This window comes from Leptodactylus fuscus, chromosome 5 (genome assembly GCF_031893055.1).
Source record: "Leptodactylus fuscus isolate aLepFus1 chromosome 5, aLepFus1.hap2, whole genome shotgun sequence".
Lineage (NCBI taxonomy): Eukaryota > Metazoa > Chordata > Amphibia > Anura > Leptodactylidae > Leptodactylus > Leptodactylus fuscus.
This window is the reverse complement of record NC_134269.1, coordinates 127324149-127339136: the sequence shown is the minus strand read 5'-3', so window position 1 is coordinate 127339136 and position 14988 is coordinate 127324149. Positions and strand designations below refer to the sequence as shown.

The window sequence follows — 14988 nt, the reverse complement described above, 5'->3', positions numbered from 1 at the left end:
AAATGTGGAGAGAAAGGTCCTGCAAGCAGCACTTTTCTCTCCACATTTTTCACGCAGAAACAACATGGACCCCATTATAATCTATGGGATCTGCAGGTTTCCCAGGGTAACCACTTTTTTATGCGGATTAGGTTTCCACTTGGGGCTCCTCAAGCGGACTCCTTGAATGGAAACCAGAACGCAGATGTGAACCTAGCCTAATCCCTTCTCATGGCTAAGGCCGTCCAAAAATGTTCCAGGACACAATCAATGATGTAACACCATCTGGAACAGTGGCCTACGAAACCTCCGAGACAATTGGCATAGGAGACTGTGAGGTATTCAACTTGTCAAAGAACTACAAGAAGGGCAAAATTGCATGCATTTTTGTCAGCATTGTTCAAAAGCTGAAACCTTCTTCAAACTCCAAATAGTGATGAGCACATGTTTCATTTAGATTGATTCATCCTAGCAACAGTTTTTACTGAACATTTGGGGAGTCTTTCAACCGCATCTTCTACTCATCCAAGACTTGATACTCCAGCCTTACCTACAGTCTGGCTATGAGATGGTCACCTTTCCCAGAACAAATTCCCATTCCCTCTGTACCCATTCTTGGCTTTGGCTCAAAAAACCGCAGCAAAATATGCAACAAAAGAAGATGCATTTCCGCAATGTGGGGCCTCAGCCTAAGGCCGGGGCCCCACGGAACGTAAACGCCGTGATTTGCCCGCAGTGGAGATGTTGCGGGAAAAATTGCGGCATTTTACAGTGCAAGGAAAGGGGATGGGATTCATGCGAATCCCATGCCCACTTTGCGGTAGAAATCGCAGTGCGGACACGCTGCGATTTTCAAAGCCCTTGCGGCTTTGCAAATCGCAGTATGTCAATTATATCTACGGAAACGCCGGCGGCCTTCCCGTAGATCTAATGTTAAGAGAAAGTCCGCAGAGGAAAACTCTGTGAACTTTCTCTTAAAAGCGCTGCGGAAAGAACCGCAATGCATTCATGCCGCGGTTCTTTCCGCAGCGCTTTAGCGCTGCGATTACGGCCCCATGGGGCCTTAGCCTAAAGGAGTTTTCCTGGACTCTAATGACCTCAAGAATTTATGATCAGTGGGGTTGCAACACCCAAGACCAATCAGGTGTTTAAATAGGCTGTAGCACTGACGAATGCTGTGGCCTCTTCTCCGTGATGAAGACATTATGTTCATTGGTCACATATAATAAGAGGCAACTTAGCCCTTTTCAAGTGAAAGTAGCCAAGCAGCTATACCAAGCATAGCCCCTACACCAGACACATTTTCGGGTTCTTTGTATGTACTGCTTTGAGGGCTGTAACATTTTTATCATTTGGGTTATTCAACTAATTTCTGTGTTTTTTCCGTTGACATATAGGGCTTTTATTTTTGCATGGTTTTTAATTTTCTTTTTTTTTTTTTTTTTTTTATAATCGGGGAAAATATAAACAAGAGGAGGAACGTGTCTTTTTTTTTCACAAAGCGCTACTACAAACCTTTTTAACCTTTTCGCTGCCAAGGGTCACTGGAAATTTTGCACCACCAGTAGCCAGAGCAATTTTCACAGTTTTGAGATGGACAATTCAAACCTAAATTGCAACATTAAAAAAGCATCCAACCCCCCATACCTATATATTTTCTTAAAGTAGACACCTGCAGCATTGTTAGAATGCCACTTGGTACTGTATACGAACAGGCACCTTCATGCAATTTTGATTTAAAGTGAATGTTTTATGAAAAAATGCAAATAAATGTATATTAGTTGTTAAAAGTGGAAACCAAACAAAAAATTAAATGCACCAAACCTCCTAAAAATAAGAGTTCAACATGTGCAGAGTTCATACATATCACTATGGCCTGAACCCGCATGCACGTGTCTTCAGAAAATCGCTAGAACTGGAAGGAACAAAATTCTGCTTTGAAGCTGGAAATGTTAAAAAAGTATCATCCTATAAAATGTAGGGATTACACACCATGAAAATTGAACCCCTAAACCCTATATATTTTTTGAAAGTAGACAACCTGAAGATTACAAATGTCTTAATGGGTCATCGATAGCCACATCCACCTTCATGCAACTTTGCGACCAACATAAATAATTTTTTGAAAAAATACGCTAAAACACATATTTGCACCTAAAACTCATGTTCAATCTCACATTCATATACAAAATACTTTTAAAATAATAGCTTATGGTGTATACAGTGTATATATATACTATATGTACCGCAAACATCAACTACAACAAGAGCTCGGACTCCCAAAAACACGAATACAGAAGACAAGCAGGATTTTGCTGTTGTTCACTAATATGTTAAAAAGCTATACTGCACCTACCAAACTGTGACTGTGATACCAAAATCTAACTTTTTTCAGAGTACACAGCATACCGTATATAAAAACACAATTTAATAGTTTATATATACAACCACCTTCATTCAACTTTGCCGCAAACAGAGATTGCTAGCAAAAATTGCGCATAAATTCAAATTTGCCACTAAAGTGCGGCTCAAGAAATCCCTTTCTGCAAACATAATGTACTGTCCATAAAACTGCAATATGTGAGGAGTTCATACATACCGCACATGTATATATTTACAGGGGCGGGTGTTAAAGAATCGCCAAAATCGCAGAAATGCGCCATCCCATTTTGTGCATGCAAATTAAATAGGACTTTACATAAAAATGTTATTTTCCATCCCCCTATAATAATTTTAGCAATCTATACGTTCATCTCTAGTGATAATCATTATTACTATTATTTTAGTGTGTAACGGACATCACTAGAGACGTATTTTACTGTAGAAAGCTCAGGTATAGACAGGACAGGTATTGGGTGAAATGTAAACTTTATTTGCGACTTTATGTATATGTTGTGTAAGTGTTTGGTGCGACTTTTTTTTTTTTGGGCTCTGCGACCTGGACAATGGTAAACGTCTGGGTCACAGCGCCAACAAACTTCCTGGTTATGTTCAGGAGGTATAACATAAGAATACCCCACTAGTAAAGCTCAGGGGGAAATTACATTATAACTGTATGTGACAATCAGAGACAAATGTATAGTATACGCTCTGATTGGCAGGAGAAGGGTTAATAGGGACAATAGAGTCCCTGCCACCCCCCTCCTGCTGTCACATACAAGTTATATACAGAGTCAGATCGTTTCTCTGTCTCTCTCTCTCTGCTGCACTGCTCTGTGTCTCTCTTCCTTTCTTGTTAGATCGCAAATTGCTTGCTTAGACAGGAGGGGGGGGGGACACTTTGGAGCTGTATATCTTTGGACTGCATCAACATATCTTGCATTTTAAAGAGGAAAATCTCATCTTTAAAATGATATCAAGAACTCGATGATTGGATGTACAGTTTTGGAGCAATTCACTGTTGAAACGCTGTCGGGAATTGAGATCTGCAGTTGGATCTCAATGCCAAATTGTGTTTTCAACAGTGAATCGTTCCAAGACTGTAAGTAAAATCATCAAGTCCCTGGTATCATTTTAAAGATGAGAGTCTCTTCTTTAAAATGCATTTTAAAGCATCAAGATATGTTGATGCAGTCCAGAGATATCGGCATTAGTAGGGAGGACGTACTAACTACGTCCTCCGCTACTGAAGTGCCACCTTGGGAGCACGTACAGTGTACGTGCCTGGCAGCGAAAGGGTTAAGGCTGAGGCCCCAAATTGCGAACATGCAGCTTTTTTGAGCCAAAACCAAGAATGGCTACAAAAGGAATGGGAAATATATAGAAAGTTCTAAGGCTGAATTCACACAGAGTTTTTTGGTCAGGAATCAGCCTCAAAATTAGCCTCCCAATAGAACTCTATTGGGAGGCTGATTTTGAGGCGGATACCTGACCAAAAAACTCTGTGTGAGCCTTATACTTCTCCTTTCCGACTAATCCACTCCTGGCTTTGGCTCAAAAAACTGCAGCAAATTTGTAAAAAAAAAAAAAATATATCCCCAGCCTGTATAAAATATAAAACATTTGCCTGGACAACTGATTACAACACTATTTCTTTACACATTAGATTACAACATCAAACACAAGATTAATAATATTATATAAGTATAATATTATATCAAAACAAGTTCATAGGAAAGTTGACAAAAGATTATCTACCGATACCTTAAGGAGATATGAGGCTTTATCCATCTTAGCTTTACCAACAAGCTGGCAGAGCAGATCAAAATATTGCCCGGGCTGAACATCTGATAAATTCCGTCTTGAGCTAGAAAAACTTTGCAGTCCAAACTGCCAATTTCGGAAGGACTCTATAGTTTTACGATCTTCTGAAGTGAAACTGTAACCTTTACTTGAAGTCCTTGGAACAAGTGGAGCATTTACAGCACCTTCAAATACTAATGCTGAGAACCCACTACTACTGACGGCTTGAAAGTCATTGTTAAACTTTTGGATCTAAAAGGAAAAAGCAAAGGATTAAAAAAAAAAAAAAAAACCAGAACAAATTATTATTATACTATTATTATTACTATTATACACGATGAAGGTTTTAGGCTAACTTCACATTTGCATTGAAGACTCCACTGCAGAAACTAAAGGAAATTGGTGGAAAGAAAAGTCCTGGGAACAGGTTTTAGTATAAAAATGGCAGACACCTGGTGTTCACGGGTAACCACTGTGTAGGCGGACCCGGACAACAGAGAGGCAGGAGTAGATCTGAACCTAGTCTTACAGTGTAAACATGGAAAACAAAAAATTCACAAGATTTTACTCACTAAAACCCGAATATTCTTCCCATATCTAAATTAGGACTGGAAAGTTTATTCATACAACACATTAGTAAAACTGCAATAGGAACACCACATGCATTTAAAAGATTACAAACTTCCAATCATACAAGACATTTTTCCCCACATTCTTACTCTGATCATTCTGTTCATGTCAGGATGAGAAAGTACAGTCCTCAGTCCTCCCTTTATAGCCGATCCGGGATAAGCCACTTGTGGAATGGCTTGTACTAGGGATTTAGAGATCCACTACTACTTATAACTCATTCCACTCATACTACTAGGGATGATTATGTATGCAATATGTACAGACTGTGGCCCTGATAGTTTATTTCTATACTATGTAATGCAAACTATGTAAAGCTACATTATCATTGTAGTAATATTACTGTCTATAGAAACCTGCTAACTGTATAATGTTAAATACCATAGCATCTGTATACACACATTTTAACACTTTCATGACAAGCTATATATTTTGCTTGGATGTACAAAATAAATTCATCTTTTGAAAGGGGTAAAACTTCAGTGGTAGTACCATGCATCATGTTGATAAAAGGAAAATAAAAATAACTGGAAGAATGCCATTCATATGTATCAAATGAGCAAGTCAGTCGCATGTGAACATACAGATACTTTTAATAGAGGGATTTCACCATTAAACCTAAAGTGGAATTTTACTTATCTGGAGACATATGCAACATGTAGAATAGTAATAGCATTTTATCACTTTAAAGGGATTGTCCAGACAAAACTTTTAACGTTTAAATAAGCTAGGGGCAGCGAAATAGTGAAAAATAAATTAAGTAAAAATAAATAAATAAATAAAATAAAAAATTATATATATATATATATATATATATATATATATATATATATATATATAATTTTTTATTTTATACATATATATATACACATACATACACACACACACACACACACACACCGTATATGCCCGAGTATAAGGCAAATTTTTCAGCTCATTTTTTTGTATTGAAAAAGCCCCAACCCCCCCCAAACCCCCCCCCCCCCGGCTTATACTCGAGCCAGCAATTTTTTTTTCTTTCAGGAGGGGGGGGGGGGGTCTGTGTCCAGCCACAATATCGATGTATAGAAAAAAAATAAAAGTTGTAAATCCCTCCTTTCCCTAGAATACATACAGGTAGAAAATTACTGTGAAACACATACACATTAGGTATCCCTGTATCTGAGAGTGCCTGGTCTACTGAATATAGGGGATCTGCTCCTGTTACATCGGGAAGGGGTTAATAGGAGCACTGCAGATACCCTATATTCAGCCACACTGAATTCCAAGTGGGGGAAGAAAAAACAGTCCTCAAGCTTAGCGAAGGGGCAGACAGACAACCAAAACACCCCCTCCCCTTCCCCAGCATCTACTGCACCCAAAAACTCAGACCATTTTAATTTTTGAAATTTTCCAGTAGCTGCTGCATCCCCCCCCCCCCAGGCTTATACTCGAGTCAATAACTTTTCCCAGTTTTTTGTGTTAAAATTAGGGGCCTTGGCTTATACTCGAGTATATACTTAATCACTTGTCCCCGTTGCTCCGCTGTCATCCTGAGTCTCCTGGTCCGGCTGCTCTTCCAGGTCTCTTCCGGCATTGTGCTGAAGCTGCTGATTGGCCTCAGCAGTCATGTGACCGCTAAGTCCAATCATTGACCTCAGGAAGAGGACCTGTAATGTCACAGGTAGTGACATTCAGGCCCTTCGCTGATTGGCCTGTTGCTGAGGCTTTAGCACAAGTTTGAAAAACGCCACTGGAGTATTTGAAACGGGAAGGACGGAAGCACACCGGAGCAACGGGGACAAGTGAGTATGCTTTTTTTTTTTTCACTGCTCCTAGCATATTTAAACTTTAAAAGAGTTGGCCAATTTTGCTTGGACAACACCTTTAACTTTCTATATTCTATGATATTGGATGCTACCTGGTCCACATTCCACAAACAGGGTGCATTTGTAGTTTACGGATGAATGATTTTTATGCAGTCTAATAAAACATACCTTTATTCTATGAAATCGTACAATATCACCAATTTTATAAATTCGTGGAAGAGCATCTTGATTTCCACTGAAAAAAGTGCACTTCAGTTTGACATTGGACTGGTCCACTATAGTGACAATGGAACAAAAATCTGTGGGAAAAAATATACTTTAATATTTCATTGCAGAAAAATCCTTACTACTTACCAGCTACTTCTGTGGCAATCATCCACTTTGAGAGAGGCAGAGAAGAGTGTGTTGAACCACTATTGATTGAATATTGATGACCTATTATTCCCCTTTAAAGGGAGTCCTTCACCATTTTGAAACATATTAAATCAGCATCACAGTTACTGTAGATAGGTCACATAGGCTCACCTGAATGTAACACCTTTTCCTCCATGGAAACTATAGAATCACCTCTACAAGGGTTATACATTTACTGCTGACAAATTCGCTTTAATGTAAGTTTATATGTCCAGGGTCTAACTGCACATTAACAGGATCCTATCATACAAACACTTATTTTTTTTCTTCTGAGTAACACGTCGGAATAGCCTTAAGAAAGGCTATTATTCTCCTACTTTTGGTTGCCTTCTCCGCGCCGCCGTTCGCCTGAAATCCTGGTTTTTGTCGGTATGTAAATGACTTCTCTCGCAGCACTGGGGGCAGGCCCCAGCACTCAAACAGCACTGGGGGCATCCCCAATGTTGCAAGATAACTCTCTCCAGCGCCGCCTCCATCTTCGACAGCAATGTCCTCTTCTTCCGGAGAAAGTTTCAGACTTCTAGGCCCCAGGAGAGCAGACTGCTTATGCCCACAGGCCACGAGAAAATGGCTGCTTACACAGTATTGTATTCACTGTATTGTATTCACTGTGAGAATTGACTATTACTCTGTAATGTATGTTTTTGTCTGTTCTTTGAACCCTACAATTTGTTAAATGCTGCGGAATATGTTGGCGATATATAAATAAAATGTATGTATTATTATTAGTCCGTTGTGTCATTCTTACAACGAAACTGAAGAACAGATTGAAACAAAGCATAAGTGAAAGCATCTTGACAGTGGTTATCCTGTGACACAGGATCTGGAATACCGTACATTAGGCAGCAAGTAAACAGTCAGATCTTGATGTATTGACAACAGGAAAAGCACTGTAAGGATTTGAGTAATTCTGACAAGGGCCAAACTGTGATCTCTAGATGAATGGGTATGAGCATTTCTAAAAATCGCAGTTTTTATGGAGTTCTCCCAGTCCCATGGTTAGTACCTACTAAAAGAAGTTCAAGGACAACCTGTCTACTGGTAGCAGCTCACTGGTATACATTCAGAATGGAGGCTAGACTTTTTGGCTCAGTTCCTCAGAAAACTACTGTGGTACAAATTATTGAAAACATTAATAATGACCATGCTAGAAGGGTGTCAGAACACACAGTGCAGTATAGCTTCCATGGCACTGAATACTGGTCAGAGTGCCCATGCTGCCCCCATCTATAGCTCCAAAGAACCTACAATGAGCATCCAACTGGATAAATGGAAAAAGGTGGGCTGGTCTGTTAAATTACATTTTCTTTTACATCATGTGGACTACCTGGGGAAGAGATGGCACCAACATGCAAGCATTGGGAAGAAGGCAAGCATTGTCATGGTGTGGACAATGTGTTGCTGGAAAATATTTTGTGACCATTACTTTGACACATACCAGCTTCCTACAGTGACCACACAACTGCAGACAAAGTGCTTCTTTTTATAATCCGATCTGGTATCAGTACCCAAAAACAAAATAACAAAGAAATCGAATTTAATCCAGAAATACATTTTAATGATACAAAAGATAGAGAAAAAAGAAGACTCACATTAAAATCAATTAAAAAAACGCATCAATATATGAGTGGAGGTAGCAGTGTAGAACCAAAACGTATGGTCAGGTACTGTATAGAATACACCATAATTCACATCAGACTCATAATAAAGATTGTCAAAAAACAGTGCATGTGTGGTCACTGTAAAGCTAAATTTATGGGCACACACCTATTCATAGTTATACAGAAAATTAAAGCATTATAGCTTAAATGTATATAGCAATGGCGTGCCACACCAGTAATATTAGTGCTTGAACATAGCAGAAAAATTTATAGTACAAACGCTATAGTGCACATTTAACTATATCTAACAGCATGTCAAACACATGCATGCTAAATGACTGCAGGTACACATAAAATGCTCACCACTGCGACCTCCACTCAGAGCCCGATGAGCTTTTCACACCCCGCTACCCTTTTATGTACAGAGTATTTATTTACATATGATACATAACATTTGGTTTTGGTTTCTCACTAATAATAAATAAATACAAGATTCTTCCCTTTAATTAAAAAAAAAAAAAAAAAAAAAAAGTAGAAATATTCACACAAGAACTCTGAGAACTCAGAAACTACCAAAAAGTCCCTATAAAGAAAGGAAAATTCAATCACCAACCTACCTCTCAATAACTACAGGATATCCTACAGACGTCTATAAGGCATACAATAACGGAGTATGAAACCATTCATTATATAGTCTATCTGGTCCTCAAAAATTCTTACAGTTCTACATAACTAAAAAGCATTTTAAGGATAATTTATTTATGTTCCTGCAAAGCTCTCATTATTTTGTAGCTTCAAGGAAAAGCTGGGTAATTTGGAATATTTAATTAGTCTTACATTATTACTAGGCACTTTATTGAAAATGTATTATTGAGGACAATTCTGCCTAATAAGATTCCTACTGCAAGTAAAAAAAAAAATAGGCAACACAGAACTGGTCCTATATTTTCAGTGGAAGACAAACTTACAGTAAAAACACCAAAAAAAAAAAAAAGAAAAAAAAAGAAAAGAATGAATGAATAAAAGAATGAATGAAAAAAGTATTCTGCCATTGTACATATAAATAAATATAAGAATATATCAGTAAAAGCACTGACGTGAAAAATCGGCTGAAAAAGGTGCGAAACAAGGTCTTTGGTAAGACTATAAAATAGTCCTTACATATAAACCTTGTTTGGAGAAAGCAGTAATAGTACATAAATAAAATTTATCATTTCTACAATAGGAAAAGTAAATACATTACTAACATCCAACTGTGGGGTAGGACTAGGATGCTCAGAAATCGGGAGTACACAAAGAACAGCAAAGCTTATGGATACATTACTTAGGACTGGTTCATCAGCTATAGCACGAGTGTTAAACTCAAGGCCTGCAGGCCAAATCCGGCCCGGCACTTGGCCTCAGGCAATATTATAATAATAAAGACGACAGCCGCCATCTTAACCGCTGCGCTATGCTAGCGGCCGCCATCTTTATGCCAGCATAGGGCAAAAAATAAAAAGGTGGTGAATAAGCCATGAATTAAATAAATAAATAATAAAAAAAAAACTTGTCTTTTTTAAATGGCTTATACACCACTTTTTTCTACTACACAATCTGTGATAAATCAGCCCCATAGTATTTACACCAAGGGTGCCCAATACGTCGATCGCGATCTACTGGTAGATCGCAAAGGACGTATGGGTCGACCGCAGGATGCAGGGATCCCCGGTGTCTGCTTCTTCACAGTGCAGGCTGAGAGTCATCTCCGGACACTGGCAGGCGGGGCTGCCGCAGACCCAGCCTGCCAGTGTCCAGAGATAACTCTCAGCCTGCGCTGTGAATAAGCAGACAGCGGGGATCCCTGGGCAGCCACAGAACGCCGCTGTCACGATCCGCCTAGCCCCGCCCACATGCCCGACCACGCCCGCCTCTAGTAGATCCTTTGCCCTGGTCAGCTAATAAAGTAGCTCAAACACTGAAAAAGTGTGAACACCCCTGATTTACACTGTATAAGTAGGATGCATGATGTTCAAAAAATTGTCATGCACCCTATATAACGTTATGCATTCTATTTGTACTATAGGATTGTACTATAGCTCTATTGTATAGATCTATAGGGTAAAATGGCTGCTTGCACAGTATTGTAAGCGTCCATGTTCTCATGGCCTGTGGGCATTAGCAGTCTGCTCTGCCCAAGGCCTAGAAGTTACAAGCCACCGCCGGAAGAAGAGGATGCTGCTGACGAAGATGGAGGCGGCGCTGGAGAGAGTTCTCTCGCAGCATTGGGGACGCCCCGAGAAAAGCGGGATTGTAGGCAAATGGCGGCGCAGAGAAGATGACGAAAGGTAGCAGAAGAATAGCTTTTCTTAAGGCTATTCCGACGTGGTACCTATAAAAAATTGTGTGCAAGTGATAGGATCCCTTTAAAGATGTCCTTTCATGTTCCCCTGCGCATGCAGTTTTATATACCGCTAGAAAGCCGGCAGTGCACTAAATTCAGCGGCTTTTCCAGTAAGTGTCCCAGAGCAGTAGATATCGGTGCTGTTATTTTTAGCACCAATATCTCCTCACATCTAAAATAATGTTGGCCCTTCAAGGTACCCCATGAGGCTAAAGTGGCCCCCGGTGTAAATAAGTTTGACACTCCTGAGCTATAGCATTCCACAGTGTGGTGACAAGGGTTACCAAGCAAGCAGAATATTAAATACATGTATTTTATTAAAACTGCACGCCTATTATAGAAACAAAGTAACTAAAAAGATTATACAGAGGACAACCCCTTTAAGTATCACGATTATTAGAAAGATTTGCGCACAGAGTATACCTTGAAAAATGGAAAAACTGACAGACAGAGCAAAGAAGTTAAAGGGTGTTACCCGGTTTCTAACAGTGATGGCCTAGGGGACCAATTTAGATCTGCTGGTGTCGGACACTCAGGACCCCCCGAAGATAAGCTGTATAGAGACAGCAAAGCTCTTGTAATACTTACATACTGCAGATTGTGCAGTTACTGCAGCGCTGACCCATAGACTTCATAAGATGGGACAGTGCTCTAGTATCTAAACTGGCCGCTACAGTAAAAATTACCAAGAGCTGTACTGTTAGAAACTGAATAACCCTCTTTTAAAGGCCACCATTCATACCAAAAATAGAGTTGAGACATAAACGTAAACTCCAAGCCCAGATAAATCATAGTAGGTAGCACGGTAGGCCATGCTGTAGGGCTGAATCTTTGCAAGCTGGCTGAAGTAAGATTTCTGTACATTTTAAAGGGATGATTCAATCATTTGAATCCCATTTTTTCTCCCTAACACATAGAAATAGCCTTCAGAAAGGTTATTCTTCTCCTAACTTTAGAAGCCTAATCCGCACCGCCATTCCGTAGATATAAAAAAAAAAATATTAAATAAATTGAAAGGAAATGAATATGATAAAGTAATGTAATCACACACACACAGTAGTAAATTAGAGGGGCCTGTGGTTGTTGTGACAGTAGTGGGCGGGCACAGACATTTTGGGCGGCGCTTAGTCTTCATACACTTGCTCTTCCATAACCAGTCCAGGAAATAATGCACAGTCCAGCTTTTATAGCAATACACACACAGCAGTAGAATACCCACCTGTCCCTTTACTACGGTATGGAAGTTTGAAGAATATCACCACACCAAACACATTGGCCACCGTGCCCTCCTTCAGCTGGTCTAGTGGCGTATAAACGTACTTCTGTGCAGGACCCTAAAACATGAACACAATGACATCTTATGACTACATGTCCATTGCTATGTAACGTCCTGAGCTTGAATAGACACAGCGCAGAAACCTACACTCATTCTGCAGAAGCTTCACCACAACACGGGGACACGTGACACCATGGGCGCGCTTCTCAGCCTGTAGTCTAGCAAAGCTTTCTCGGGGCTGACGTGACGTAACAGGAACAGGGTGGGCGGGGCAATGGCGCGATGTGTTTGTGTCTTTAGTTAGGTAGCGCAGGAGTACGAGGCGACAGCGCGGCACCGGGGACTGCTGTGTAGTGCATGGTGATGGATATGGGGGAGATGCTGTAGTCGTTCGGATCATTGTAGGCGTTGGTGCTATTCTGTGTCTGTCACAATTCGTTTTCATGTATCCCATACCTCCCAAGTTTTAGAGGAGAGAAAGAGGGACAAAATGTGGGCGGACCGTGGCAAATTTAACCCCACCCACTCCTACATTGACTCCGCCCATTCCATGCATTTCTCCTTGGGTACTCCCTGCACCCCACATCTCTCCTCCCAGAGTGCACCCCATAGCTCACACCCCAACGGTACACCCATGCACCCCATACCTCTCTGCTCACAGTACACCCATGCACACATCTCCCCCCCCCCCCCCCACAGTACACCCAGGCACCCCACACCTCTCCCCTCACAGTACACCGATGCACACACCTTTCCCCCCAAAATACACCCATGCACCCCATACCTCTTCCCCCACATTCCACCCTGCACCTCACATCTCCCCCACACATAGTCCACTCTGGACCCCACATCCCCCCCACAGTACACCCTGCACCCCACATCTCTCCCCCCCATTCCCCACCAGTACCTTAAAGAGGACCTTTCACCATTTTGCCCACAGGCAGTTCTATATACTGCCAGAAAGCTGACAGTGCACTGAGTTCAGCACACTGTCGGCTTTCCCGATCTGTGCCCGGTGTGAAGAGCTTACGGTCCGGTACCGTAGCTCTTCTATGGTCAGAAGGGTGTTTCTGACAGTCAGTCAGAGACGTCCTTCTTCAAAGCACAGCCAATCGCGCTGTGCTGTGAGAGCTGGGAGGAACGCCCCCTCCCTCCCTGATAATGCTCGTCTATGGACGAGTACTGCGAGCAGATGGAGGGGGCGTTCCTCCCGGCTCCACAGTACAGCACGATTGGCTGTGCTGTGAAGAAGGACGTCTCTGGCTAACTGTCAGAAACGCTGCATGAAGGTTAGAGCTGCATCACCAACATCCACAATCTCAGGAAGGATTTGATGTGAGTGTTTGTAGTCAGACCTGATACCAATGGCCTATTCTAAAGACACGTCACCAATATCACAGTTGCAGAAAACCCTCTAACATCTCATTTTACCATATAAGTAGAGATGAGCGAGTACTGTTCGGATCAGCCGATCCGAACAGCACGCTCGCATAGAAATGAATGGACGTAGTCGGCACGCGGGGGGTTAAGCGGCCGGCCACCGTCAAAGCGGAAGTACCAGGTGCATCCATTAATTTCTATGGAGCGTGCTGTTCGGATCGGCTGATCCGAACAGTACTCGCTCATCTCTACATATAAGTTGCCTACTTCATGCACCATCTGGTAGATCAGGGCTGTGTACCACCTCCATTTTTTTAGTTAATGGTGTTTTAAGATGCAGTAGGTGACTGGGAGGAGGGGAGGGCGTTAAGATCCTGTAGACATGGCCAGTCCTCCTCCCCCTACCCTCTCTATAGGCATTTTTTAATTTAGTATGGAGTTGTATTCTATCATTGCAGAGAAAGAGGATGAGAACACAAATAACTGCAGCTTCTAAACTTCACAATGTATATCACATCCCAGCAGGTGCAGAGTACTCCTCATTCTACAATAGTAGAAGTATGCATCACTTGAAGGGGACAAGTTGTAAAAAGTGAGTACTGTCCTCCACCTCCCGCTGTCCTTTGTCCCACCATTTACCAACTGTGCTGTCCCTCATCCCCCTCAATGGGCTTGTGCAGCCCCAAATGCACTGTCCCTCACCCCCCTCCAAGGGGCTTATGTGGCTCCAACCACGTTGTCCTTCACTCAGGTGGCCCCCCTCCCCCAACAAGCTTATGTGGTTCCTACTGTGCTGTGCCGCACCCCCCCCCAAACAAGGAGCTTATGCGGCCCCTGCTGCGCTATCCCTTGTTGTGCCCCCACCCAAGCTATTTGTGTGGCCCCAACTGAGCTGTCCCTTGTCCCCCTTCCCTCCCATGGGGCTTGTGTGGCCTCATCTGTGCTGTCCTTCAACCATTCCCACCCATGGGGCTTGTGTGGTAACAACCACACTATCCCTTGTCTACCCCCTCCAAGGGGCTTGTGTGGCCCAACTGTATTGTCTCCCGTCCTCCTCCCTCCCAATGGGCTTATGCAGCCCCAACTGTACTGTCCCTCGTCCACCCCCTCCAAGGGGCTTGAGTTTTCCTTGTTCCCACCTTGGGCTCGTGCAGTCCCAACTATGATGTTCCTTGTCCCCCCCAACCAAGTGCCTTATGTGGCCCAAACTGCAATGTCCCTTGTTGTTCCCCCACCCAAGCTATTTTTGTGGCCCCCAAATGAGCTGTCCCTTGTCCCCCTTCCCTCCCATGCGGCTTGTGCGGCTTCAACTGTGCCTTCCCTCAACCTTTCCCA

General features: G+C 42.0%; 1 protein-coding gene across 2 annotated transcripts in view; it reads right to left on the bottom strand.

Moving 5' to 3' along the window:
* Positions 1-12521, bottom strand: part of POT1 (protection of telomeres 1) — an 82350-nt gene extending 69829 nt beyond the window's left edge. For both annotated transcript variants that reach the window (XM_075274255.1, XM_075274254.1), the window contains exons 1-4: positions 12421-12521; positions 12217-12331; positions 6768-6898; positions 4123-4413 (exon numbers count right to left, since the gene is read on the bottom strand). In XM_075274255.1, coding sequence (XP_075130356.1) covers positions 4123-4413; positions 6768-6898; positions 12217-12331; positions 12421-12426 — 543 coding nt within the window. In that variant the 5' untranslated portion in view covers positions 12427-12521. The remainder of the gene's footprint in view (positions 1-4122; positions 4414-6767; positions 6899-12216; positions 12332-12420) is intronic.
* Between the last annotated feature and the right edge of the window lie 2467 nt (positions 12522-14988).